Source organism: Plectropomus leopardus, chromosome 10 (assembly GCF_008729295.1).
Source record: "Plectropomus leopardus isolate mb chromosome 10, YSFRI_Pleo_2.0, whole genome shotgun sequence".
Lineage (NCBI taxonomy): Eukaryota > Metazoa > Chordata > Actinopteri > Perciformes > Serranidae > Plectropomus > Plectropomus leopardus.
Genome location: NC_056472.1, coordinates 19,350,782 through 19,376,943, shown reverse-complemented (window position 1 = coordinate 19,376,943; position 26,162 = coordinate 19,350,782). Strand labels below are relative to the sequence as shown.

Sequence of the window (26,162 nt, the reverse complement as noted above, 5' to 3'; positions counted from 1 at the left end):
TGGCGTGGTAGTTTTGTTTTTTTTATGGTCACTTTTCCAGATTTCTTTTGCATGTCTGCCCTCATGTTTGTGTTGTTTCATAAAGCGATGATCTTCATTCTGTTCTTTCTTTTATTTCTTTGTCCAATGTAAGCACTTGTCTGTCTGTCAGCATGAAACTGTCATTTCTTTTCTGTCTTTTTTTTCCAGCTGTGACTGCATGTGAACCTGTTTCGTTATTCACTACAGTCAGTGTGAGATTACCAGTATCTGGGTTTCCTTCTCTGCAGTGATCCAGCGTACGGTTAATTATTCCAAAGCAGATAGTACGTCAGGTTGAGAATGACAGGAGCTTGGGAATATGCAGATAAATAGAAGCAGGTTTTAGTAACCGCCTGTGTACTGTGTGTGTGAAAGGCAGTTTAAGGGCAACACCTCAAAGCACAGAGTCTCTTGGCTCATCCATCACTGCCAGCTGCTTCTGACGTGTGCTTCCAGACACTTTTAGCATTGACGTCAAGCAGCGTAGGGAGATTTTGTGCTTTTATTTGCCGTGTTTCCTGATCGATATCTATTATTTATTAGCCTTTTAAATTATTGATGTGTTTTGGAATTCTACAATTATTTTTATATTTCATTATTATCAGTGACTCATTCCCAATTGTTGGGTTATTCAACATGAACACGACAAATTACAACTACAATAGGAGCTCCTGTAGCCTGCTACAAAGATCTCCAGTTCAATACAGCATAGTATTGCAAAATTTTTGTGTCAATATTGTATCTTAACTGGGACGACAAGTATTTTTTTAAGAAGTTTTATAGATAGATAGATAGATAGATAATAGCACAAATAAAAATACTGTTGGAAGCCTACTAGAATAATATAATCAAGTGGGTTTTTTTCAGTCTATTAGATACATTTTGCTGCAGTAAAAATGACTGTAGTGAGTTGAACAGACTGAAAACTTTATCTTATTAGATAAGACAGATGCTGAGAAGGTTTTCCTTTGGGGACATAATATGCAGTTAAAAATGGTAATAAATCACAATATTTTATTTTTATATGATTTATTACAATACTAAGCATACCACAACACATTTAATATTGCAATAATAATGTATCATGATAATATCGTAATGCCTGGTCTGTGCATGCGCCTCGTGATCATTAACATTATCAATGACAAAACGTTGAGAGCTACATGACCTGGAGTTCCTGGATCACTGTAGCGTGAGGAAACCCTCTCTGGTGCACAAAGCTTTCCCTAAGACCTGGAATGTTCTGCCGTACAAAGACAAAGAAATAATTTGGAGCAGATAGAAAATACCAGTCTGCGAATTAGGTCATTTAACTCCAAACCTTAAAACATGAGTTGGGTCAGTTCAGATTTCCAGGTCTGTGGGTGAGACTTGTGTGTTTTTAGCCACCGGTGTCCTTCAGGGTGTTTTTCACTAAACCATGCGCGTGATCCGCATCATGCTGTTGTGCCCTGCCTGCTCTCTGCATGTTGTGTATGATCTGTTACATACAGGTAGTGCTCTCTGTCACTTTACTGTAATGTCATGATTTAATTTAACAGACTGGTGAATGTAATGTTAGAGCAGATTTTAAGACTAGAGAATCATGTAATATGATTAGGGACTGAATTTTAAAAAGACATTTATTAATATACAGTATTTTGACACCTCACTGTGTCACTTTTACCAGTAAATTCATGTAAAACTTGATTTGTATTCACGGACTGAATAATGCATGCGTTTCCTCGTTACCTGCTGACTTTTTTAAGTGCAGCAATAACAAATTCATGAAATTGTCACAGGGCGGTTTATTTCAATAGTCATAAAGATCTGTTTATTTTTTAGGTGAGGTCTCGAAGTCTGCATGGATTCACACTTCTTTTACGCTTTCTTTTCAGTCTCTTACTCAACCACAGTGTCTGTCTATACTCTAACCTGGCTTTGACCTTTTAATGCTGCTTTTCTCAAGGTTTCTATTCATTTAACAATGTATATATGTTCTTTTAGAGTCAATAAAGAAGACCTTTATGAAGTGAGGCTTTTCTGAATCTTTTTTGAGACCCCAGAGGTTGGTGTCTGGTGCTCACTGTAGACTTTTCCTCTTCATTCTCCCTGTAGTATTGTAGCGTTGGTTGGTGGATGTCTGTGTATATACTGTAGTTCCTTACCACTCTCCTTTGTAGCCTTCTTGTAGAAGTACACTGTGGTTTCCATTCCTTCCTTTCATGAAGTTTTAAAGTAAATCCTTTTCCAGAGTTGTGCTGGTGCTGGTTTGAGTGTGTGTTTGTGTCGACACACAGGACCGCAGAGACAGGTGGGCAAGTTGCAGCTAAAGCATAGTAAGTAAGCTCAGCGAACATCGTCAGTATAGTTGACACTAAGTAAGCTATTCCTCTTGATCATCCTGCGGTATGTGTCTCAGCTCGAGTATTGATTGACGTTGGACGGAGACTGCTAGAGCTGTCTGGACTGTAGAGTGAGTCATGGCTGATGTTTTACTCTCTGCAGGCAGAGTTTTCTTGTGTTGCATAAGAAGACACTGATCCCAGGTCAGACTGTGTTTGTAAAGTGTTCAGATAGTCTGGTTTAGCCTGCATAGTTTCCCAATGGGCGATGTTTGTCATGTTGGATTCGGGATTGAATGCTGGAAAGATTAATTCATATCAAAATGTCACCAGAGTGTCTATGGACTTTGATTTTTCTGTCGCGCTGCAGCTAACGATTTTCATAATCAGTTAATCTGCCACTTATTTTCTCTGTGAATTAATTAAATGTTTAGTTTACAAAATGTCAGAAAATGTTAAAAAAAAGTCCAAGGTGACATCTTCAAATGTCTTGTTTTGTCCGACCAGCAGTCCAAATACCAAAGATATTCATTTACAATGATGTAAAAAAGAAAAGCTGCAAATCTTCACATTTCAGAAAAGGTTAGGGGCTTTTATATAAAAATGTGAGTTTTAGAGTAGCTGTTGATTAATAGTAGTCGCAAAGTTCTCACAATGTGCCAAACTCCAGCCATCTGAGACTTTAAGTAGGTGAATGCTAAGAATATATCTGATTTAATGTTGTGTTTTCACATCTGTGTGAGTTGCTCACTTTTCTGTTTTTTCTTTCCTTACTTTGGTTGCTGATCTCATGCAGGTGTGGTGTCTAACAGCCCTCACCTGTCTGCATCCTCTGGCCACTCTCACGGTATGGTCAACGGTCAGAAGTCACTCGAGCTGTGCAGCCACAGTCCCGACGGACGACAACCTTCCCCCCTCACCAGCCCGCTGCTCAACGACGCCGGCAGCATTCGCACTGACGATGAAGACGAGGTTCGGAGGAAGGTTTGTAATTTAGTCAGTGGTGGAATATAACTAAGTTAATTTACTTAAGTACAATTTTGAGCAACTTGTACTTCAGCTGAGTATTTTAATTATGATTCTACTCCACAAATATTATACTTCTTACTACACTCCAATACAAAATATAACCAGCTAATGAATTATGATGTATGATTAATAATAAAGGTAAATTTAGCTCAACTTCTACCTGCTGCAACATAAAAATGATAATCACAGTAATGCATCAATAATTACTATCTAGTAATATAATATACATCATTCTGAAATGGGCCATTCTGCATAATGAATGCTTTTACTTTTGGTATTTCAAGTGTATTTTGATGATAATACTAAACACTTTTATTTAAGTAAGTGAGACTTTCACTATTCACTACTAGTATTTCAATACCGTGGTACTACTACTTTTACTTAAAGGGACAGTTCACCTTAAAAATACATTTTTCGATGTGAGTTGTTGAGTATTGGAGATGTCGGCTGTAGAGATGTCTGCCTTCTCTTCAATAGAATAGAAATAGAATTGACCTAGATGGCACTTGGTTTGTCTTGTGGTGCTCAAAATGCAAAAAAAAGACATTTAGGAGCAGCGTTCATCTAGCTCACCTAGCACCACTGAGCTTGCTAATGTTTCAGCTCAGCTGAAGGGGACGCCAATAATGTTTGTATCTCGCGCTGTCGCAAGCACGAGCCTCACGTCTTTGAGTAGATGCACGCTTCGTTCTGAGTGGTGATACAGCTGTCTGGTGTAGTTCGGTAGAAATAAAAAAAGTCATCTTCCCTAGATGTGAGCCTGGAGGGGATCATGCATTTGGTCGTGTGTGTGTGTAAGTGTTAGCGTGTGAATCTATCTTTCCACAGTAAATCTCACATACTGCTGGAGCAATCAGCCTCATATTTTGAGTGCACATACTGTATATCTCTGTATACTCATGGACCTCTCGTGGTACTGCCATCAGCTGCTGACTCCTTACTCTTCTTAAGCTGCAAGTTATGGCTAAAAACAAGAAGCCTAACCTAATCTGTTGCAGGCTCCTTGCTGTCTGACTGCAACTCAGAAATTGATCTGTTTTGCTAACGCACGAGGCTCCATCAATTATACACTGGGTGTGTATTTTATTTAGCTTCTGGGACGCTTCTAAAACACACTGCAGCACATCTGCTGGAATTACTAGAGTTGAGTTGATCAGCTCAGGCAGCTACCTGGCAGAGATCTGCACCTGACTGAGTGCACTTTTCTAGTTTTTACATGAAACTGCTCTCAACAAGGTCTGTGGGTTTTCTTTAGAAACCAGGCCATTATCTCTGGAAAGAGACATTGCTGTTGAGTTTTAGAATGTATTTTTTTGGCGCTTTCGACACCACAAGCCGAGTGCTATCTTTTTCCATTATATCGGAGCAAAGGCACATCTCTATGGCCGATATCTCCAACACTTGGCAAATCACACCAGAACAATCTGGATTAATAAATAGCACTACAGGTAAGAGGCAAACTATGTTTTTGATTTTTAGGTGAATTGTCCCTTTGAGTAAAAGATGTAACAACTTCCTTCTGACTGTTACCACTGGATTTAATGCTTCAGCTTCTGTTGATTAAAGCAACAAAAAAGAGCTCCAAAAAGCTGCTTTGTTGTATCAGTTTTGTTTGTTTTTTACTAAACTTGTGCATCATAGCTGCTGTCTTACATTCAAAATAGCAGTGGACCTAGATTACCTGTCCTAAATAACTCTCCGCAGGGACTGAAGTATTTTCCTGGAAGTCTATTCAAAGAAATAGGTTAGACAAGCCATAACACTGGCTGGACTTTTGGCTCATAGTTGGATAGTTAATTTCTTCTCGCTCACAGTCTCCTCTCTGATGTCTTTGCAGAGGTTCCCAACAGATCGAGCCTACTTCATCGCCAAGGAGCTGCTGACCACAGAAAGGACGTATCTGAAGGACCTGGAGGTGGTGACTGTGGTGAGGGAAAAAAAAGCCGGTTTGCCAACATGCTGCTCCACTGTTTGTTTTCTCCTGCGTTGTCCTCTGGGGAGAAAACATTGATTATTCCGGTTAGCTGCTCCATTGCAGAGCGCCCGCCAAAACACAGAGTCAGGCAGTGACACAGGGATATTCTGGCAGATGCGATTTCATTTTTTATTCATTCCCCACACCCGCGCTCTGAAATGCATTTATCTGTCTCACTCAAGGCTGTGAATACTAAACTGTGTTTGTGTTTAAAGAGATAGATGGATTTAGCCGCATGTTCTCTCTGCATGTGCTCCCCAGTTCAGTCTTTTCCTTTAGATTTCACTGGCTGGGTACAAGCATATGGACAGTGTTTCATTTGATAGTATCTCAAAGGAAATGCAGCAAAACACAGGATATTAAATGTGCGGTACAGCTCCTTCAAGGAGGATGTTCTCATGAGGCCGTAGTGAAGTGCTGCTGTTGTCTGATTCGGCACATGCATGTGGAGAAAATGCATCATTCCTTTTCTCTGGCTTTTCTTCAGAAGGCTACAGCTTTTCCCGTCTTGTAATTTTCAGAGAAGCCTTTCACACATCTCATAAATATTTGGGTTGGCTCGTGTCCTCGTTCTTTTTACAGCTGTGTGTGTGTGTGTGTGAGCAGTCTCTCTGCCTGTACACTGGTTGTGTGCCCTGTTTGGGGTGAAGTCATCCGAATAACAGCTGGCGTTTCTTCTCAAGCCCTTCTAGAAACGCTTGCTTTTCCTAAAACCCACATCCCTTTCTCATCACGTCGGCTGAATAAAGCTATTTTCATGCCTGCTGCAGTTAAACACACAACATGCGACGTTTGACTTCAATCTCACTTAATGGAACAATAGTGTCAAGGGTGATTGGCTATTGATTTTTCCATTTATTCTCAGGCAATTAAGGGATTTAAGAGACGTCACAAGACTGAAGTACAACAGCAGAGCACACAGATAAAGGTCTTTTGCTAGTATCCTGGGAAAATCTGCATTAACACATGATCTTGAAGAGTCTTTGCTCGTAAGAAACTTTTCACTGAATGAGCTCTTTATTAACTCGAGACCAGAAAATCAGTACTTGAGTTACCTGATGTGACAGAGAGATAACCATGGCAGTTATCTAATACTTGATTTGTCCCTTTTACATTTTGCACATGGTTGCTTTGTCTGTTCTGAGCCAGAAAATGGTTTCCCTCTAATCAAAAGTGTTTTTTTTCCTTATTGCGAATGTTTGACCTTCCCTGTTGAGAATGATGTATGTGCAGACACCAGAAGGCCATTTTCATATTCATCTGTTGAAGTTTGTTTGTGCTCAAGAGATAGTAAGGTTTTATTTTTAACTGGCGTTGTATGAGGTACTTATCTATAGTCAGAGTAGATGACAGTCAGCTCTCCCCAGCGTGGAGAAGCAGGCTGGAGTACTGACATGGAAACTAACCATTGTACAGCTGTGGATTGAGGGCAGCAGCAAAACCTGTTGTAACCATCTAAAAAATCAAACGACTGTTTTTGTCCATGGAGTCTGTTTGCTTTGATGTACAACAGCTTCAGTTCACTGTCAAAAGAGACTATCTGATGGTAAGGTAATGTGGGAAAACTATTCCAAATACAGCACACACATGAACTGATACTACTTTTTTTAGGTGACAAAAATATGTTTTGTTGCTTCCCTCATCCACATTAGTACATTGCTTAGCATCCATGGCAGCACTCTTGCCTGTTCTTCAACCCAGCTTTAAATAACTCCAAATTATCCCTTTTTAATCTGAGTTTAGATGTCATGTATGACCAGGCTTTTGTGATATCACGACTAGTTTTGCAGCCGATCATGGGCCAGTATATTACATAAACAAGTGTGATGTGGAAACTTGAAACCTCTCATGCACACACACTGAGGTCTGACTTTTCAGTGAAGTAGGAGACATCTAGTAGTTTTAAGATTTAAAAATATTTGCACATACATATATTCTGGATTTTTCAATGAGGGACAGTGAGTAGATGTGATTTAAAGAATTATTACCTCAGTAACTGAACTTTTTGTGGAGAAAAAAAACATACCAGATACAACTTATTAACAGAAGGGTATTTTGATAAACATGTCTGGAGGGGATCCTTAAAGCTGTAGTTGCTAATTTTCATGAACATAACTTTTGTCATAATTGTTGAAATGGTTATTATATCCACGCAGAGGAACATGAGGCAGATGTCTGTGAAAAACAAATATGTTCCTCTCCCTACTGCTCCTAATAGCATTTGCTATAATCCACCACATTTTACCAAAAACTAACAATCACAGCAGAGGAGTCTCTAATGCAGCATGTTAATTGTGTTAACTGCTCTTGAACTTTAAAACAAAGCAGCGCTGATCAAATATGAATCAAGATTCTGTTACCACATTGCCTATTTCTCCAACCATTGTAGTGTGCTGTTTAGCATTAAAATAAGAACAGTTGTTACTCAGCCGCATGTTGAAAATAGTTGAGCCAAAATGAAGCACCACAAACCAGCTGGACCAACTTTGTCATTTTACAGCTAAACAGTACACTAAAATATTTTTCTGAGAACAATTAAGGTGAGAAATATGCATCGCAGTAACAGAATCTTGCTTCATATTTGATCAGTGCTGCCTAGTTTGACAGTGCTACAAGGCAATAGAGTAGGCAGAGAAGTATTTACAATTTCCCCATATAAACTGTCTCATGTACTTCTGTGTGGATACAGTGACAGTTTCAGAAACTATTGGAAAATAATTATTTACTGAAGTTATGAACTACAGCTTTAATGTAAACAGTATCTGGCTTTATGCCACATTTTCTTGCTTGAACTCTGATGCACGTGTGTATTTGTGATCTCAGTCTTTCCAGAGCGCTGTAGGACAAGATGAGGCGACTCCAGACTCTCTGAGGAGCACCATCCTGTCCACCTTTGAGCCTCTACACAAGTTCCACGCAGGTTTTCTCAGGGAGGTGGAGCAGAGGCTGGCTCTGTGGTGAGACTCATTTCACTTCCAAAAAAGTCCCTGTAGGGTTCAGGACACATCCAGCTTTGTGGTGATTTGATCTTAGCCCGAATTTATCACAATTTCTGCCCCCTTTTTTTAATGAGATTTATTGGCATTTAGTCTGAGAGGGCGACCCGGTCCCTTCAGATGACCCGAAGAGCTATCGTCTCCATGGCAACTATCGAGTTGCACCATGGCCAGCCTTTTCTTGCCTGTGGGTTTCTGCTGTCTGATCTCCTTAATGATGTTGTGCTTTATCAAACACACACTGAACCACACACACACACACACACACACACTCACACTCACACAGCCATGCAGGCAGTGATGCTTAAAGCCTGTTAGCGTGTCAGAATTTACAGCCTTTAACTGCAGACATAAAGTATTTGTATTTCACAGCCTATTTTCACTAGTCATCGTCAGAACTCTAAATAAAAGCTGAAAGCAATATTACAGACAACTCTGCAGAAGAGAACCACATTCAAATGCATGTGCAAATTATCCAGCACTGCATGTGTCTCTTTTTTAACTTTGCATACTCAAATATTTTAGCAGACATGTACCTTTGTGGTTGTGAGTATGATAAGAAAGCTGTTCATCATAGATAAGAAAGGATGCATTGTGAACATTGTTCCCTTTGTGTACAGAGCAGATATGTTTCCCAAAAGCCCCTGATAAAATACTGTTCCAAAATAATAAATATTCTGAATGAATCCAGCAGTGGTAGCCTATCACTCCTGCAAAGTGTGTGGAGAAAGCCATGCTCAAGGGAGACACCTGCTGGTTGATCTCAAAGTTTAAAGAGCCCTTTACAACTTCATTTTTTTTACTTGCATGAATTGAAGCTAGTCTGAATAATCGATGAGCTTTTATTGCAGTTAGCTTACTGTCTACGAGTGGCTCCATAGTGTTTAAGAAGATAAAAAGCTTGCTGATGTTTATCTTGTTTCAGGGAAGGACGCTCCAATGCTCACATAAAAGGAGACTACCAGCGCATCGGAGATGTCATGCTGAAAAACCTTCAAGGCTTGAAGGTGAGGCACAACTAATAAGGGTGCCTATAGATTTTTAAAAAGCCTTAAAAGACTTTGAATTCATTATTCTGAAAATAACATTCATTTGTATTGACTCTGTGAAACCTGAGGAAATTGTTTCAGAAACATGGGAATAAGGCAGTGAGCAACTTAATGAGAAATGACCCCCAAATTAGCCAGAAACAAAAAAAAAAATCACAAGAAAATTACTAAACAAAAGTTGTTGAAATAAAAAATACTAATGTTCTGGTCATTCTCTCTGATATCCTGGTGAAGTTGCTAATTGTCTTTTCTCTCATGTTTTCAAAAGAAATCAAACCAATTTGCTTAGATGTCAAAGGGTTAAACCCTTTTCAAAGGCATCTAAATGTATTATAAGAAAACTAATGTTGATCCAGGTCTCAAAGGGTGAAATCTTCTGTAATCAGTCTTCCAAAATGCTAAGACAAGGGGATTTGGATTCCATGATTTTTTTTTCTGGTTTTGCATTGTAAAATAATAATGTGTGTTATCTATTTTTTAAGTAATTTATTTCATGCAGATCAGGTTAGAGGAATCAGCAGCACTCATATACATTTATCACATCCAATCAAGTTACAAATGAACATCTTTAGAATATAAGTGGATCATCTTACTTTTCAACTTGACCAAAAAAGCCATATTTTGTTACAACATTTGGGCGAAACCTGGCATAATTGATTATGGTTCATATTTTTTGCCTTTGATTTTGAGTATTGTAAAACTGGTCTTCATTTCATTTTTTTGTGGCACTAAAAAAGTCTTAAAAAGCTTTAAATATAACTTGCATCACGCTGTAGGAACCCTGTTCATTCGTATGTGCCATATTCCATATTTGTCCATAGCCCTTGACAGCGAACCTGCATAAACAGTCAGAAGTTCTGGTGGAGCTGGAGAAGGCGTGCAGGGCATCACGCAGGTTGGAGAGTCTCTGCAGGGACTTTGAGCTGCAAAAGGTCTGCTACGTCCCCCTCAATGTCTTCATTCTACGGCCGCTGCACCGCCTCAGTCACTACAAGCAGATCTTGGAGCGCCTGTGCAAACACTACCCAGCTACTCACGTGGATTTCAGGGACTGCAGAGGTACGGCCGCTCAGGCCAGTGTTGTTTTCAGGCAGATTTTCAGCCAGTTTTGTTTTATAACAATGTGGGTAGTAAATGAAAATGAACAGTGGCTAACTTTCCTCCACACCCGTCCCAGATTTCTTTGCTCATCTCAAATTTTCGTTAGCTTGAGGGCTGTTGCTTGAACTGCAGATTGTACTTCCTGCATCAGCTGGAGCGTTTATTGTTCCAGTGGGGTGCAGTGCATTCTGATAGTTGTAGGTTTTCTACCTCTTGAGCAAAAGCAAATGCCACAGCCCTTTTCCTTTGCTTTCTGTGATCACCTAGCAACAATTCCAAAAGTATTTGCATGTTTCTACTGCATAGACAGCCCAGTTTTATGAAAAGATGCTGTACTGTAGCAAAATCTAACAGTCTATCTCAATTAATCTCTTCCTCCTCATTTGTGTGTAGCTGCTCTGGCAGATGTGTCTGAGGTGGTGGAGCAGCTCCAGGGAAGCCTAATCAAGATGGAGAATTTCCAGAAGCTTCTGGAGCTGAAAAAGGATTTGATTGGCGTTGACAATCTTGTTGTTCCTGGTCGGGTGAGTTTAAAGCTTGAAAGAAATGAGCTGGTAAAGATTTTTAGCTCTCTTCAGACACCCTGGATGGTATGTGTCTAATCAATGATGCATGGTTTTACTTTCACAGGAGTTCATCAGGTTAGGCTGCCTCAGCAAACTGTCTGGAAAAGGCCTACAGCAACGAATGTTTTTCCTGGTAACACCCACTTTCTTTTTAGATTAGGTCATATCACTAATCGAATTATTTAGTGGAGTGATCTCAGTGGAAAAATAATCATCCTTTCCAGCCACACATCACTCAGATGATGTTGGCAGATGAAGAGCGACTACAAAAGTTCATTTTGGGGAAAAATATCACATGTTGCTCAGATCTTTGACAGCCGTATGGCGTTCAAGAGTTTTGCGCATGTCTGATTTTATAGGAAATACAAGTTTGATAAACAAAGCATTAGAAATTTGTAGAAGTGTTTGTGTGGTTATAATTTATAGTCTAATTAATCAGTTATTTGTGGTATTTATGACACATTGTTTGACTGTGTCAGGATTATTCATGGATTATACACATTCACTTTAATCATTTAAACAGAAAACAATCTCAAAGGCATTTGGTTTGAAAGACTGTTCATTCACATTTTCTACCCTTTCCTACTTTCTCCGACGATAGTTCAGCGATGTCATTTTGTACACGAGTCGAGGGATGACGGCAACCAATCAGTTCAAAGTGCACGGGCAGCTGCCGCTTCATGGCATGACAGTAAGTGCTATTTCTCTCGGTCGAACACAAACGTCTGTCACCACTTTGTCATTACTGCAAACAAAGCCGCCTCAAACAGCTGAACGGCAGCTCTTTGCAGCGTCTCCGCCCTGAGTCACACACACACACATAGTTACACACACTTTTAGGAGAACTACACATGTCCCTCTCTCTCAGTTCCTTTTCATCATCCCTCCCTCCTTCTCTCTCTTTCTGTCTATTTTGGTCCTTGCTGTCCTAGATACGGCTGCTCTCTAATGTTTTTTCTGTGTCTCTGTGTTCTTCTTCCAGATCAGAGAGAGTGAAGATGAGTGGGGTGTGCCGCACGCCTTCACGTTGGTTGGACAGCAGCAGTCGGTGGTGGTGGCAGCAAGGTAAGAATAGCTGTCGACAGTATGCAGACACCTTGTACCTGGACCTAAGTCTAACCCGAAGTGACAGCAGTATGTGTGTTTCTGCTCGAGTGGTGGGATTTCGGTGTGGAGACACTGAAGAAGTGTTACACGCATTCTGGTCAGATGCAGTTGAGATCTCACAAATACTGAAAAAACACATTATCAGCCATTGCATTATTTCCACTGAGAATCACATTAAAAATCCAGTTTTTTTCACGCTCACTTTACACTTTCAGTCAATATATAATTAGGTCCATATAAATCCTTATAAGATGCTTATCTACATTATTATGTCTTAATAAGACCATATAAGTGTTAATAATGACATCATAGACACACTTTATTGTTTGATTATTATTTTTGGCATAATTATTCTCATAATCAACATGTACAGCGTATTTTTGCACTAGTATTATCTTAATTCTCATACATCCTTTTTATGCTATATTATCATTCTCATATCATTATTATAATGATGTGTAAATCGAACTCTGCTCTAATGTTTTTATCTCCATTATCATTAATTTTACAGCTTGTTTTACAATATGTAGAGCTTTCCTTGCATTTTCACAGGTTTTCAAAATTTCCTATATTGTGTAACCTACTCAACATGCCTCTGCAAATTGCCCCTCAAGGACAAATGAAGAGTTTTGAATTTAAATTGAATGTTGTGGCAGTGAAACACAAAAATCCACTTTAAGGCCCCTCTTTTGGAGAATTATTTACTCTATCATTTTCTTGTAATTGGCAGCCGCATGTGGCCACAAAGAGAACCTTCTATATAACATGACCTCATATAGGCCTGGAGGGAAAAAAATAGTAAAGTTTCAAGTACCTTTCCAGTTTCATTTCAGTCATTAAAATCTCTGCAAACAAAACCTTTTTGTCCAGCTGCCTTCGTCCAGACGAGAGAAGAGAGGAACTAAAGACTAAATTACTAAAGATGTTGATATGCTCATCAAGGTCGCTTCCAAATAATTGCCTTGATCTCACAGCAGTTAAGCTTTATGAGCAGACCAGTGCTTTCTTTTCCCTGGGCTTTGTCTCTCTGGCTACGAAGAGTCTGCTGCCTTACGTCTGATTGGTGGAGGTTTTTTCTGCAGCCTGAGAGGAGCACTGCAGGGACTGCAAACTGCAGCTCCAGTGTTCACTGTGATAAATTATTGCTTTTGTCAACAGAGTCAGATATTACATCTTTAACTTTTTTTTATGATAGACTGCCATCAATTTGTAAAACCCAATTAATTAATAGCAATTAATTAATACTGTCTTAACATACAAGATGGATTGAATATGTATAAATGCAAGAAATAGGATTCATTACCATCATTACCACTTTTTTTTATTGTGACAAAACAAGAAAATCTTGACCACTTTTCTGCCTTCAAACCAACGTTTTGCTGATCTGGTCTAAATAAAGGAGCAGATGGTGTCTTAGTGTCTTTTCAAGGAAAATTTGGCAGGACACCTGGACTAACAGGGATCCAACTTATGACATTCTTGTTTATTGGACTGTTTCTAACCACCAGGCCGTCATGCTGTGACTAATGATGGGACACGCTGAGCATTTTGTCCATTTGTGATTTTTTCATCCTAGTTCACTAACAGAGATGGAGAAGTGGATGGAGGACATACAGGTGGCGATAGAGACAGCAAAAACCAGGAACGGGCCTTCATTTGACGTTCTGACCAGCGATCTGACGGACAACAGTAAGTTACTGCATAAATATGCAGCTGTAATGATTTATACTTAAAAAATAAACTGTGGATATAAAGTAACTTTTATGGAAACACTAACATTTTGAGTAAAAGCCCTACAGACTGAAACCCCAAATACACAACGTTTGATTTGTGAACGATCTGACATTGTCTGTGCTTTAGCGCCCTTCTCCCCCTCACCACCCTGCTCATTGTCTAGCAGTAACAACCTCCTGACTTTCCCAGAATGCCCTGAGGACTCGGTGGAGGCGGAGTCTGAAGACGACATAACAGCGTCGCACACCTCGCTGGAGAGGCCCGCCCCTCACCGTGGTAACACCATGGTGCACGTGTGCTGGCACAGGAACACCAGTGTGTCCATGGTGGACTTTAGCGTAGCTGTGGAGGTACCGGCCAAACCTCAGACCTGCTCCTCCCCTCCTGCTTCACTGTTTCTTTCTCTGTGTCTGAGTGTGTGCTGTATCTTAATTCACTTTGATTATCTCTCAGTGGGAACAGTATCCTCATGCACTGCACTCCGTCATCTCACTGTTTTTTTAGTTAGAAACAGATTTTTGCTACATTTTTGCTACATTGAGCTCATGAACTGAAACTATTTTAAGGCTCAATCTTTTCATTGTTTATGTTTCAAAATAAAAAGTTTAAATACAGAAACAATAAATGGGTAAAAGTCAGATAAGTAAACAAATAATAGAAAGCCTGATTGAAAATTGATTTCATAGATGCCATTGCCATAAATAGTAATAATAATAATAAACTATATTTGTAAGAACTAATAAGAACTAATAAGTGAAATATTAAAATAAAATAATGCAAACACTAAATTGTTTTCTCTGAGAAAATAAAAGGTAATAGAAAATCTCAATTACTTAAATGAATAATAGAGTAAAATAATAGAGAAAAATGAACGAGTGACAGATAATCTAACGTGCTTTTCTTTCTTTTTTTTTAAACTCAAATGTATCTGAAAATTATAGATATACACAAATCCTACATATTAATTGTAAAGATGAATTGGCCTATTCATTAAAAAAAACAAAAGCATAAATTAACAGTACATAACATGATGATAGGCTAACTGTTACCCATGAATCCTTGCCAGATGTGTCCATGATGTATAAATTTACAGTATGAATCTATTAGTAATCATTATTTTCATACAGTATGAATTTATCAGTAATTATTATTATGATGGCTTAGTATTGTATACATTAAGGTATGTTAAAAAATAGCACTCTAGACTGCCCTATACCTTATTGTAGACCCAGTTTATGTAACTCAGTTTAATATATGCATTAGGGGGTCTATGCTCCATCTCTCTTTCAGCTGAGGATTCCTTGGCCTGAAAACGTTGAAGACCGTCATTGTAAACAAACAAAAGTTACAGATTTAAAGAAGCTATATACAACTTTTGGAGCAGGATTACCTGCAAAAGGCTTTCAATTGAGCTGAAATGGTGGTGACGAGCAGCACATTATTAGGAGTAACTGCTGCATGAGCAAAGTGGCAGCAATTAGCCAGTCAGTGGGACATGAAGGGAAGGGGCTCATTCAACACACACAGGTAGCGTAACTTCATGCTGTGCCCAGGATGCCTTTACTCCACTCTGTCTTTACATAGCAAGTGGTTTGTTGCTGTATTAATGCTCTAAATACTGTAAAATAACAAGTATTTCCATCCTCAAAAAACATTTGCAATTATTTAAACCTGCAATAGCTGATTTTTTTGGCTACTTTGGGACAGCAGAAACAAGTTGTGAACAACACTGACATGTCATCATTATTTCAGTTAATATAGCAAATTTTTTAAACCGGGTGCATGTGAATCCTGCAAACAAAACAGGGACTCACTTGTACTCAGTGCTACTATGAGACAAAAACTTCACATAGTACTACCTTCAAACTGATCATTTTGAAAATCCAGGTGTTTTTCCACACAAATTGTTGAAAACTGAAAATGATGGGCCTTAGAGATTTGCATCAATAATGTTTGAGCTTTTCTTACATCATGTTTAAGTCACTACATGTGAAAGCTGTTTATTTGCAGCCTCAGTGAGGATACTGTTCCCCTCTTCCCTCTTTTGGCTAACAGTTGCCTGCGTGATGTTCTTATCTCAACTCTAAACTGTGGCTCTCCCGTGTGGTTCTGTCTTTTTTCTCCTCCCCTGGCACTTTAAGTCTCTGATCGTCTAGAAATAGAGAGAGAGCAGTACATAGATGTGCTAAACGTCCTCATCTCACACTAACAGAACGGATCCTGTTTCGCCCTGATCTAGTTCTGCTCTTCCTCTGTAGTTGTAACAAACGTCCTCTTCACAGCTTTGCCTGGACACACTGTGGTCGGCCTCCGTGTTTATCCCTGCCACTGCATGCCTGTGTCTCACCTACTCAGTCTCTGTGTTTCTGTCCTTCCCTCCCTGTCTGTTTTTTTCTCTCTCTGTCTCTCTCTCTTTTCCCCATGCGTCTGTGCGTTCCTCCGTGGTAGAGGACCCTAGTCCAGTCAGTGAGAATAAGGCCCCCCCGGTGGGGCCCCCCAGTGGCCAGGGACCAGTGCCTCTGTCTGTTATCTGCTGGTACCGTGTTCAGAGCCTCTCCTTTAGTGAATCCTGCAGGAGTCTAGAGGTAAAGGAGCCAGGCAGACAGGAGAGGCCCAGTGTATGTGTTAACATGAACTTTACCACAAGGACGAAAGTTCTTTGTCGTAAAAGCGACAGAGTCACATCAGTGACATTAACTGGTTTCACAGAAACTTGTGATTGACGGCTGAAAACCTAAAATTAAATTCACCACCAAAGCAATATGATCATTAATCATAATGTAACAGAAGAGCCAAAAACTGTTTGAATCAGTTCCTGTTTTCATAATTACTTTATAAACTACCGGTGTTAAAGATTACAAATTTAAAAACAACAGTAGATTCACACTTTGCTTGGAAGTACAAAATAAGCACAAACAAATAAGGCTTACCATATTCAATATTTTCATTATTGTCAACAAATGCCATGAAATGACCAAAACCAGCAATGTGTTGATCCGCTTCTCATTACTCTCTGACTTCCTGACGCTGTCTGGTGTTCTCAGGAACAAGCCTGTGTGTTTAATGATAATAAAATCAACTACCTTGAAAATCAGGTCACAACTTTGTAAAAAGGCTAAAGTATCACCTTAAACAGAAGGGCACTGTGGTTTTTAGTACATTTTCCTTAAATAGGAGTAACTAATGCATTTGCTGGGGACTATTTTCAGCTGCAGATCAATACACATTTGGTACTCTAGTGGGTATTTAGGACAATGTTTGTAAGATTGACACAAAATTAAACTACAGTGGTCAGGATCGTCAGAGAGAACATGTCAGTCAGTGCAACCATGTTGCTTACTGATGTGCATTTAAAGGATAATTTTCTTTTCTTTTCAACGTGGAGCCTGTTTTACCATGTTTGTGTTTCTGAGAGACTACTGAGAGCAACAATTTTTGGAAGTGGATGAGTATTGAGTACTGCTGCAGCCAACAGCTGCAATATAAACACTCGGGGCAATTGTGCACCGTCAGTGTCCAATACGTTCATCTGTTAAGTGTCACATTATGGAAAAGATCTTTGCAGACCTTTTTGTTTGAAAGTAAGATCCTTATTTATCTAGAAAAGACCCCAAAATTGCTTTCACCAAAGCCACCAGACTCCATATAAATAAGCTTTAATTGTATCATCATAAATAAAAATAAAAAAATACTTTTATTTACAAAATAAAAGTTGCCATCTTGGCTCATCAGTCCATTGTTCCAAACATCACTAACTCTGGTTTGGCTTTAATAAACCTCTGTAGGGATCCTGTACATAATGTCAGACACTTACAATCAAAATCTGAGCCTGTTAGTGGCAAAAACAAACACTCTCAGTGGCCATAAACTGATGGTGCACACATGCCCCAAGAGGTAACATTGCAGCCTGTTTCTCGGCCACTGACTGCAGCCGTCTTGCTCAATACTGGACTGATTTCAAAACTTGTTTTTCCCATTAGTCACTTCAATACAGAAACATACGAAAATAGGCTCCAGGTAGAAATCTGAGTTGCCGTTTTAAAGGTTTTGGACAGTCATGGAGGTCTGTGGCACAGACTAAATATATATATTAGGTTTTGGAGGATCGGTTCACTGTTGGTTTTGGGATCTTTATGAGTATTTGATAACAAGAAAAATCAAGAATATCTCCAAACATATCCTTTGATTTCATGAATTAAAATAACTTTTAAAAAAAATCTAAGTACTAGTGGTCTTATAATGTGTATGCATTTATAAAGTTTTAGATGTAAAACATGTTTTTTTTGTCTTTTTAGAACCAGCTGTCAGGAAACTTACTGAGGAAGTTCAAGAACAGTAACGGCTGGCAGAAGCTCTGGGTGGTCTTCACCAACTTCAGTCTGTTTTTCTACAAGTCTCACCAGGTGATGAACTCTCCGCTCTGTTTGTCCACAGCCTCTTTCCCCTCCCCACTCTGTCGTTTACTCTCCTCAGGGCTCAAAAGCATCACATCTCTGTGCAAAATGTCAAATCTTTGTGCCAAAATAGAGGTTTACAGGCTTTCCCATGCAGAGTTTTTTTATCTCATCTATAAATGTCCCAATGTGTAACACACTGAGATGCTGACCTGAAGTGGACTACAAGCAAACCTATTCTGAATTTAAGGACAATTTTTAACCCTTGTAGTTGCTGATGTGTTACTTTATATTTCTACTCCACTGCAATTATGAGATATCTTTTGAACTTTTCACTACATAAATCAGACAGCTGTAGTTACTGGGGACTTAAGGGTTAAGATTTTACAAGTTTACAAATGCGGTTCTGAAGCTTAAAGCTCTTTTTTCTTAGCCTTTCTTTCCAATAAAGCGGTGTCTAAAAATAAAATCAAAATACAGATTTGTGAGGTAAAATTTAGGGTTTTTTTTTTTTATCTTTTCTCTCTCATTAAAGTAAGAATCTCTAAGCTGTTCTTCCTCTAACTTCTGTTAAGTCACTATTTACAGCAGAATTAGGTAACACAATGGTATTTTAGCCGAAAGTGTTGCAATATTTATTTAAGCAATTTTTTTTTGTTATATTATCCGTTTGTTTGTTTTTTTTCTTTTATCCCAGATTGTTATTTTAATTTTTAAATGACCAAAATTCTAATTTAATGTCATTTTAATTTTTCTCTCAGGATGATTATCCTCTGGCTAGTCTACCTCTGCTGGGTTACTCAGTCACCATCCCCTCAGAGTCTGAAAACATCCACAAGGACTATGTCTTCAAACTGCATTTCAAGTCTCACGTCTACTATTTCCGATCGGAGAGTGAATACACTTTTGAGAGGTACAAATGAAATCATGCAGATTCTCATTTACTGAATGTATTTGCAGGTTTGTTTGTTATTTTTGTTTATTTGAGTCCTGGTTGTCTGCTAATAAGTGTTTATTTGTCCGCAGGTGGATGGAAGTCATCCGCAGTGCCACGGTCCCCTCCAGCGGTGCTCGTGTCCTGAACAGCAAAGAGTCCCATCCTCACTGAGTCGGCTCTCCTTGTTTCCACACGTCGTCTCCTTCAGGTGGCATCTGCCCTTCCTGTCCCTCCTCTTAGACTCTTTGCTTTTCTTTTCTACACGTATCTGGGACATTTGTACATGTGTCCATGCACATTTGGTGCTTTTTAATGCTTTAATGGTGACATGTCCGCTGGTTTAGACTGCATCAGAGACTGCATTTTTTGGCATTTTTACTCTCAACTCTGAAACCTCTTTTTAAGGATGTCATTTTATACTGTTTTCTAATGGTCTGAACCACTTCCTATCTTTCTGATTTTACATTTTGTCATTGGTTGTTTTTACAGCAGGTAACATGTTGATATAGATGTTCTGCATTCTTTCTTAGACAGTTAAACTATCACCGCATTTTCATTTTTGTGTACCTTTTCATTTATTGAGAACTGCTGCTTTAAAAATGTCCTGCAACTTCAGTGCCAAACTGGTTTATATCAACGTCCTTGACTTTTTAATGCTATTTTGTTACACTGGGGATGAGGAGCGTCTCCTGATACTGTGTACCATGACATTTTAAATCATGTTAAAACAGGCCGCCCTTTAACGATCAATGCTCTGGTCACAGCTGGCCCAGCACAAAAAAAGAAAAGAAAAGAAAATATGAAATTATTTTGTTGTATTATTGACATAACCCTAGGATTGATCACAGAGGGGTAGCTGCCATCACAGATTAACGCCATTTCAAGTAAATATTCTATTCGCTGATATCTGTTGTATGAATATGTCTGACTTTTTTAATTATTATTATTATTATTATTAACTAAAGTTCCCCTTCACCTGTATGAGAAAATGTGAGACTTGGTCATAATCGCTGTATTATGAAAGTGAGTGTTATTGAAAGCTTTAAAGATTATGTGTGAAACAAAATAGAAACTTTCAGTTCCAAGCGCCGCTGCCCTCACTGAACTAGGCTGCCTCCTGTACACAGATACCAGATCTTTTTATGGGTCTAAATGAATGGAAATATGCATTTGACAGGGTTATTGCAGTGAAGCAAATGAAATGGAAAAACCTCAGTTCTGCTAAGAACTGCAGCGTTGTTTTTCTTTTTCTTTCAGACAACAGAGAGCTCTTTGGAAATGAAAGCAATAAAAAAAAACTTATTCAAACTATATATATGTGTTTTTTGTGTTTTTGTTGAAGCTGAAGGAATAGAGTGATGTTTTTATCATCAGCTGTAACCAGAGGTGTGGACTTGAGTCACATTAGTTGGACTTGAGTCAGACTCAAGTTGCAAATTTTATGATTTTAGACTTGACTTGACAAAATCAAAAAAAGACTCTCAACTTGGACTGAAATACCAAAAACATGTGACTTAATTTGGACTTGAGCCTTTTGACTTAAAATCCTTGATACCTTCCTCCGAGTCAATTTGGGAAGAGAAAGATAAAAATATTACTCCAAATTTTGAATACAAGACAGGACAGAAACATACAAAATAAATCAGAATTCTTGTAACTTGTTGGTAACATGACATTTCTTTGGGTAAAGGATGAAATATGATTCATTTAGGACACAAACTCAAAGTTAAGGACTTGGGACTTTGGACTGGTCAGCTTTATACCGGGACTCGTCTGTCTTGACTTGAGGTGGGATTTGAGTACAAAGACTTGAGACTTGCTTGTGATTTGGTCTTCCATCTGACTTTAACGGAGAAGCTCTTCAGTGTGTTTACAGCTGTGACCTACAGATGGCATCGTTGATCAAGACGTTTGCTTCAGTTGAGTCATGACATGAAGTTTGGGTATATTTGTGTTTTTCAGTTGCTCTTAGATTTTTTCAGAAAAGCCCCAAAAACGCTGAAAGCCCCCCTGCACGATGAGTGTAACCAAAATATCAATTTGTGTAATTTATGCATTTTTTAAAAAATAAATCTGCATTTATCTCTTTATGACAGCAGGAGGTCAGCACCTCTCAGATTATACATTAAATAGTTTAGACAGTCTGAAAGTACTATTCACCCTCTATATAATGAAAAAAATATGAGAAATATTCAAAATTAGTCAACAAAGAAGAGGAGTGATATAGAAACATGTATGCATAAAACTAAGCAAAACTATTGAATATTGTGTTTTATGTACCGCATCCTCTCACTAAATGAAGTGTTGAGTGAGCGTGTGGATGTTCATAGTTTATTGGAGCTTATTATTTCCTTCTCTCTCTTCTGTTAATAAATTGTACCTTTTCTGACAACAAAAATGTACTATAAAAACAAAAAAACTCTTCAAAGTTATTTTAATAAATAAATTAATAAAGTCCTTCTCATATCAGAAGTTATGTCCTACAGCATTGAGGTTCATTTTAGACACTCAGCAATCAAAACATTGACATTAGATGAGAAAAAGGACTAAATATTGAGTATAGTCACCTTTTTTGTGATGTAATGTCAGTGAACCAGGTTGATTATTTGATTTAGGGGCATTTTTTGGCCAAAGCTGAATATATAATATTTAAAACTATGTTTTCATTAGTATTTAATCACCTAAAATTAAGAATTGCTGTGTTTTCTTTGACTTATCATGAGCCATTTAAAACTTTTAAGACAAGAAAACTCTTCAATGGTTTCCCTGGAAAACGTTAAATCAATTACATGTGATCTTGTTCAATCTGAGACAAAAGTTATTTGATTTTTTAAAATGTACCTATTTGCCTTGTTTGTTTGTATATATTAAGTCCTTAAAAAAAAAAGAAAAAACATGTAGAAATTGAAAAAAAAATGCCATTTTCATTCACATATGGTCCCCTCCAACAGAGTTTGCCATATTTCTACAGTAGAACAGGATGGACAAATCAAACACCAGCTCAGGTTAGGGCCATTTGCGTTTTCACGTCGACCTCTGCAGTTCTCCCACTCACTAAGAAAAGTTTCAGTTGGTTGCAATTTGCAACTTCACCTCTGGATGGCACCAAATCCCACACACTAGACCTTTAACCAATTTTTATCCGTCTGTTCTGTGAAAATGTGATTTAGTTTGACCTAATAGACTTTTTCAAGGTAAGACAAGTTTATTCATATTGCACATTCTAGCAACAAGACAAATCAAAGTGCTCTACACGAAACTTCAACATCTAGATAAAGTCAAAAGAAACACACCACAAAATGACATTTAAATATAACTTAAACACTTGTTAAAGAGTCATGAGGATAGAAAGTACTAGAAAATACAAGCCAAGTTAATTTATAAAGCACATTTAAGCAACAAGGTGCTTTTCATACAATGTGCAAAAGAAACACAATATAAAAGGACATTTAATACATTAAAAACAATCAATAAAGAGCCAAGAGATTAGAAAATGAAAACAAGCTAAAACAGAATAGCACAGGTATAAAATACCAGAAGAAAACAAAAAAATGAATAGATATTATATATTTGATTTAGAGAAGTGCAGCGCACCTGTAGTTTTCTGGGAGTTTGATCCAGACATGGGAAAAATACCAGGAGAAACAAAAGTGGTAACTCTCTTTAACACATTTCCGGAGTTGGGATTTTTATTTTTATTTTGTATTTATTTATTTGGTTAAAGGAAAACACTGGCCCAGTCATACACACTGTAATGAGCGCCTGCAGTCCAAAGTCCAGGCCGAGCAGCTCACACACAGCCGCCGGTGGGCCGGCCTTTAAACCGGTGAGGGGCGGAGTGCGCGGAGGAGGCAGCCAGATTATACACCTCCTGTCTGGCGCTGGACGGCCAATGAAACACTCCTCAAGAGGATACTTTATTATGACAACAATAAATCCCGAGGAAGAAGGCAGCGCGCCGGAACAATGCAGCACGCGTTGAGTTTTTAAAGCGAAAACTATGAGCTCGAGAGGAGGGAGTGAATCAGCAGCCACACAACAACATGAGGCGGCTTCAAACTCGTGCTGCTCACTAGCTCGGAGATAAACCGGTGATGATTTTCCTCTGAACGTCGCTTGTTTAACTTGTGGATTGAACCGTCATTGATGCAAAGCTGTGCGCAACGATGGCTACTCCAGCGCATCCGGAGACCAGGAGGTTTACGCGGGGTCTGGGCAAACCCGGCACCGCGGCTGAACTCAGGCAAAGTGTCTCTGAGGTGGTGAGGACGTCCGTGCTAGTTGTAAGTACACACCTTAACTCCCCTCCTCCCCTTTCACCTCCTTTACCTTAATACCACCTCGCTCAGTGTCAGCATGTCTGTTTCAGCCCATGTGGAGCTGAGAATCACCTGTTTTTACGCACATTTTCAGCAAAAAGTCAGCTGACTGTAGATCAGCTGGGAGGGAGCACACGTGGGCTGTCGGAGAAAAAGTGCAGGTCATACTATGGAGTGTCTGAATTAGAAATGTTTTTAAGTGTGATTTGGAGTGAATGAATGAGAGTGTCTGTGACAGAGAGATTTATCAAGAAACAGGAAATTCTGCAAAAAACGCATATTTCACGATATGAAAAGCTCTTACAACTATATTTTGATTGTAGATTATGCAAAAGATTAAATGCCCTTGTGTGTCTTGATAAACTAGCAGAGTTCTTTAAGTCTGTCACTTTCATCCCTGTAGGTTTGAGCACATGTGGGTTTTGGTCACTGGTTTCCAACCTGGGGGTCCTGACCCCCACTATTGGTCCCCAAAGCTTCATGTAGGGTCATGAGGCCTTCTTGATTTTAGGGGGTCTAAGTGTTTGTAAATATACAGTAGGTTTGTATCTCAGTAATTCATTAATTACTGTGAAATTTAAAAAAACAAAACAAAACATGACATTTTCATGTTTTAGGTCCAGATTACTTCTTTAAGATATTAACTGAAGGCCTTGACACACTGGCCGTCGGTCAGTGTTCGATCAGTGCTCGAGTCACTGCATTGCGGCCTGCGCCATTGGCCCTCGTCAACCCTTTTCTGCTTTTTTTTTTTTTTTGAGAAAAAAGCACGCTGAATCAGGGTCTGTGAGGGCAGAGCCTGTTGGCGAATGAAAACGCTCTGATTGGCCGTTCAGCTCAGCGCACATGAAGAGAAACTCAAGTGAGGAATGTAAACAGTCGGCTAAAGTTAAGGAAATGAAAATAATGAAATTAATGAAAAAAAAGATTGCTTTTCTTCAGCCATCAAGCACTGTAGAGCTTGGTGCAAAGTAAATATGCTTTATTATGTCAACACTGGATTGTGTTGTTAATGCGCTAATTGGCTAACTAGCATCAAGACAGTCTTCTGGTTTCCTTTTTGGAAAGATGAATACAGATTAGTGCCGTCGGCTGGTATGGAGGGTTATTTCCTCTAACAAAGGTGCAGAATGTGCGTGCTGATTGGCCATCGGTTTGGTTTTTCCTTGTGCAACTTTTTGGCCAAGACACAGGGGACATAAGGCAACGTAGCAGGCAGCTTTTGTTGCTGCTAGTTGATGTAGGTTGGTGTGTCTGGACTTTAGGGGGTGTAAGAAAACTTTTTTGTAAATATACAGTAGGCCTGTATCTCAGCATTTCATTCATTTCTATAAGGAAGGAAAAATGCCAAATTTTTATTTTTAAAGAACATGATTTAACATATTTCAACATATTTAAAGCATTATATAAGAGTGGGGTCAATTTGCATGAATCATTAGCAAATATATACAAAAATAGAAATTATTGATAAATATACAACTGCAATAAGAAGATATTAGTGCATTTACAAAACTAATCCAAAGGATCAAGGGATCTTAGAATAAATTGGTAACAAAAATCTGCAAATGAAAGCTTTCAAGATGTTAACCTTAAAAAACCTTACAGGGCAAGACAAAGCAAAGACCTAAAAGAAACCTTTATTCGCTCATCCTGCAGTTAAAACAACCAAAAAAAATAACAGAACAGTATCCAAGCATCCAGGAGAAGAAAAGATGGAATTTGTCAAATAATAAGCCTGTGTATGATTGTTAAAAATAAAAGAAAAACATAACACAGACAGAGAATTGCATAATATATCCCTAAAATGTCAGGAAAACTAATTTCTTAAGCAATACTCAGAAGAAATTATCTGCTCAAAATTGTTCCAAATTGCTCTTTTACAAACTTCCTGCAGTAATCGTGTTCAGTTTTTGGTTTAATTGTACCATTTGGTGCTGTTATTGTTATGCTAGGAGATAATATGAATATCCATAAAACGTGTCACTTTGAGGGGTCATTAGTTGACTCAATGATAGAAAAGTTGTCTCTTAAGGAAAAGGTTGCAAACTATTCATATGGAGTTACCTGAACTACACATGTGTGAAAGAGAGACAGAGAGAGCCATTTCAAGTACATGATTGGAGAGATTTTGTCCAATTTTAGGTGGACTCTTGACACTGATATCTTTCATGCCTGCTTTATAAGCACACTAACTTTGTTAGCTTTGTTGAAACGCCACAAACCGAAAAACTTTGCCGTCTCATTTATTCTGAGAGTCTTATTTCCTGGAGAGTCTGTGAAGAATCAGTGCCTGATCAAGGTGTTTTGTACTTGGTGTCACTGAGGGCATCGGTTTCTTTGAGATGACATAATACCTCCCCACAAGGGAAAGCATGTGGCTTCAATTTCATGCTTCAGACACGTAGAAAGTGTCCAGTGACAGTGACATAATGCTGAATTGGACCGTCCACTTTGGAACATCTGGGTGACGAGGACCTGCAGTCTGCCTCCTCAATATCAGTTTTCCTCAGCGCTCAGGAGGAAAAAGGAGTCGGCCCTTTTGTTGCGTCTGAGTGTGTTTGGTGTTTGCCGGCTGATTGTTCCTGCTTTCCTGGAAGAAGTTGCTAGGTA

The 26,162-nt window shown here is 38.7% G+C and overlaps 2 protein-coding genes across 5 annotated transcripts in view; both read left to right on the top strand.

Moving 5' to 3' along the window:
• The window catches only part of LOC121948780 (FERM, ARHGEF and pleckstrin domain-containing protein 1-like), a 75,980-nt gene extending 55,434 nt beyond the window's left edge, over positions 1-20,546 (top strand). For 2 of the 3 annotated variants that reach the window (XM_042494246.1, XM_042494245.1), the window contains exons 14-27: positions 3,142-3,329; positions 5,212-5,301; positions 8,173-8,306; positions 9,271-9,352; positions 10,216-10,453; positions 10,889-11,019; positions 11,126-11,194; positions 11,663-11,752; positions 12,044-12,126; positions 13,745-13,857; positions 14,092-14,252; positions 18,198-18,305; positions 19,058-19,209; positions 19,323-20,546. In XM_042494246.1, the coding sequence (XP_042350180.1) occupies positions 3,142-3,329; positions 5,212-5,301; positions 8,173-8,306; positions 9,271-9,352; positions 10,216-10,453; positions 10,889-11,019; positions 11,126-11,194; positions 11,663-11,752; positions 12,044-12,126; positions 13,745-13,857; positions 14,092-14,252; positions 18,198-18,305; positions 19,058-19,209; positions 19,323-19,404 (1,721 nt within the window). In that variant the 3' untranslated portion in view covers positions 19,405-20,546. Of the gene's footprint in view, positions 1-3,141; positions 3,330-5,211; positions 5,302-8,172; positions 8,307-9,270; positions 9,353-10,215; positions 10,454-10,888; positions 11,020-11,125; positions 11,195-11,662; positions 11,753-12,043; positions 12,127-13,744; positions 13,858-14,091; positions 14,253-18,197; positions 18,306-19,057; positions 19,210-19,322 lie in introns of those variants that run through there. The other variant, XR_006106184.1, reaches the window with a different exon arrangement.
• Positions 20,547-23,100: 2,554 nt separating this feature from the next.
• The window catches only part of zmp:0000001200 (dedicator of cytokinesis protein 9), a 112,745-nt gene continuing 109,683 nt past the window's right edge, over positions 23,101-26,162 (top strand). For both annotated transcript variants that reach the window (XM_042494354.1, XM_042494352.1), the window contains exon 1: positions 23,101-23,516. In XM_042494354.1, coding sequence (XP_042350288.1) covers positions 23,400-23,516 — 117 coding nt within the window. In that variant the 5' untranslated portion in view covers positions 23,101-23,399. The remainder of the gene's footprint in view (positions 23,517-26,162) is intronic.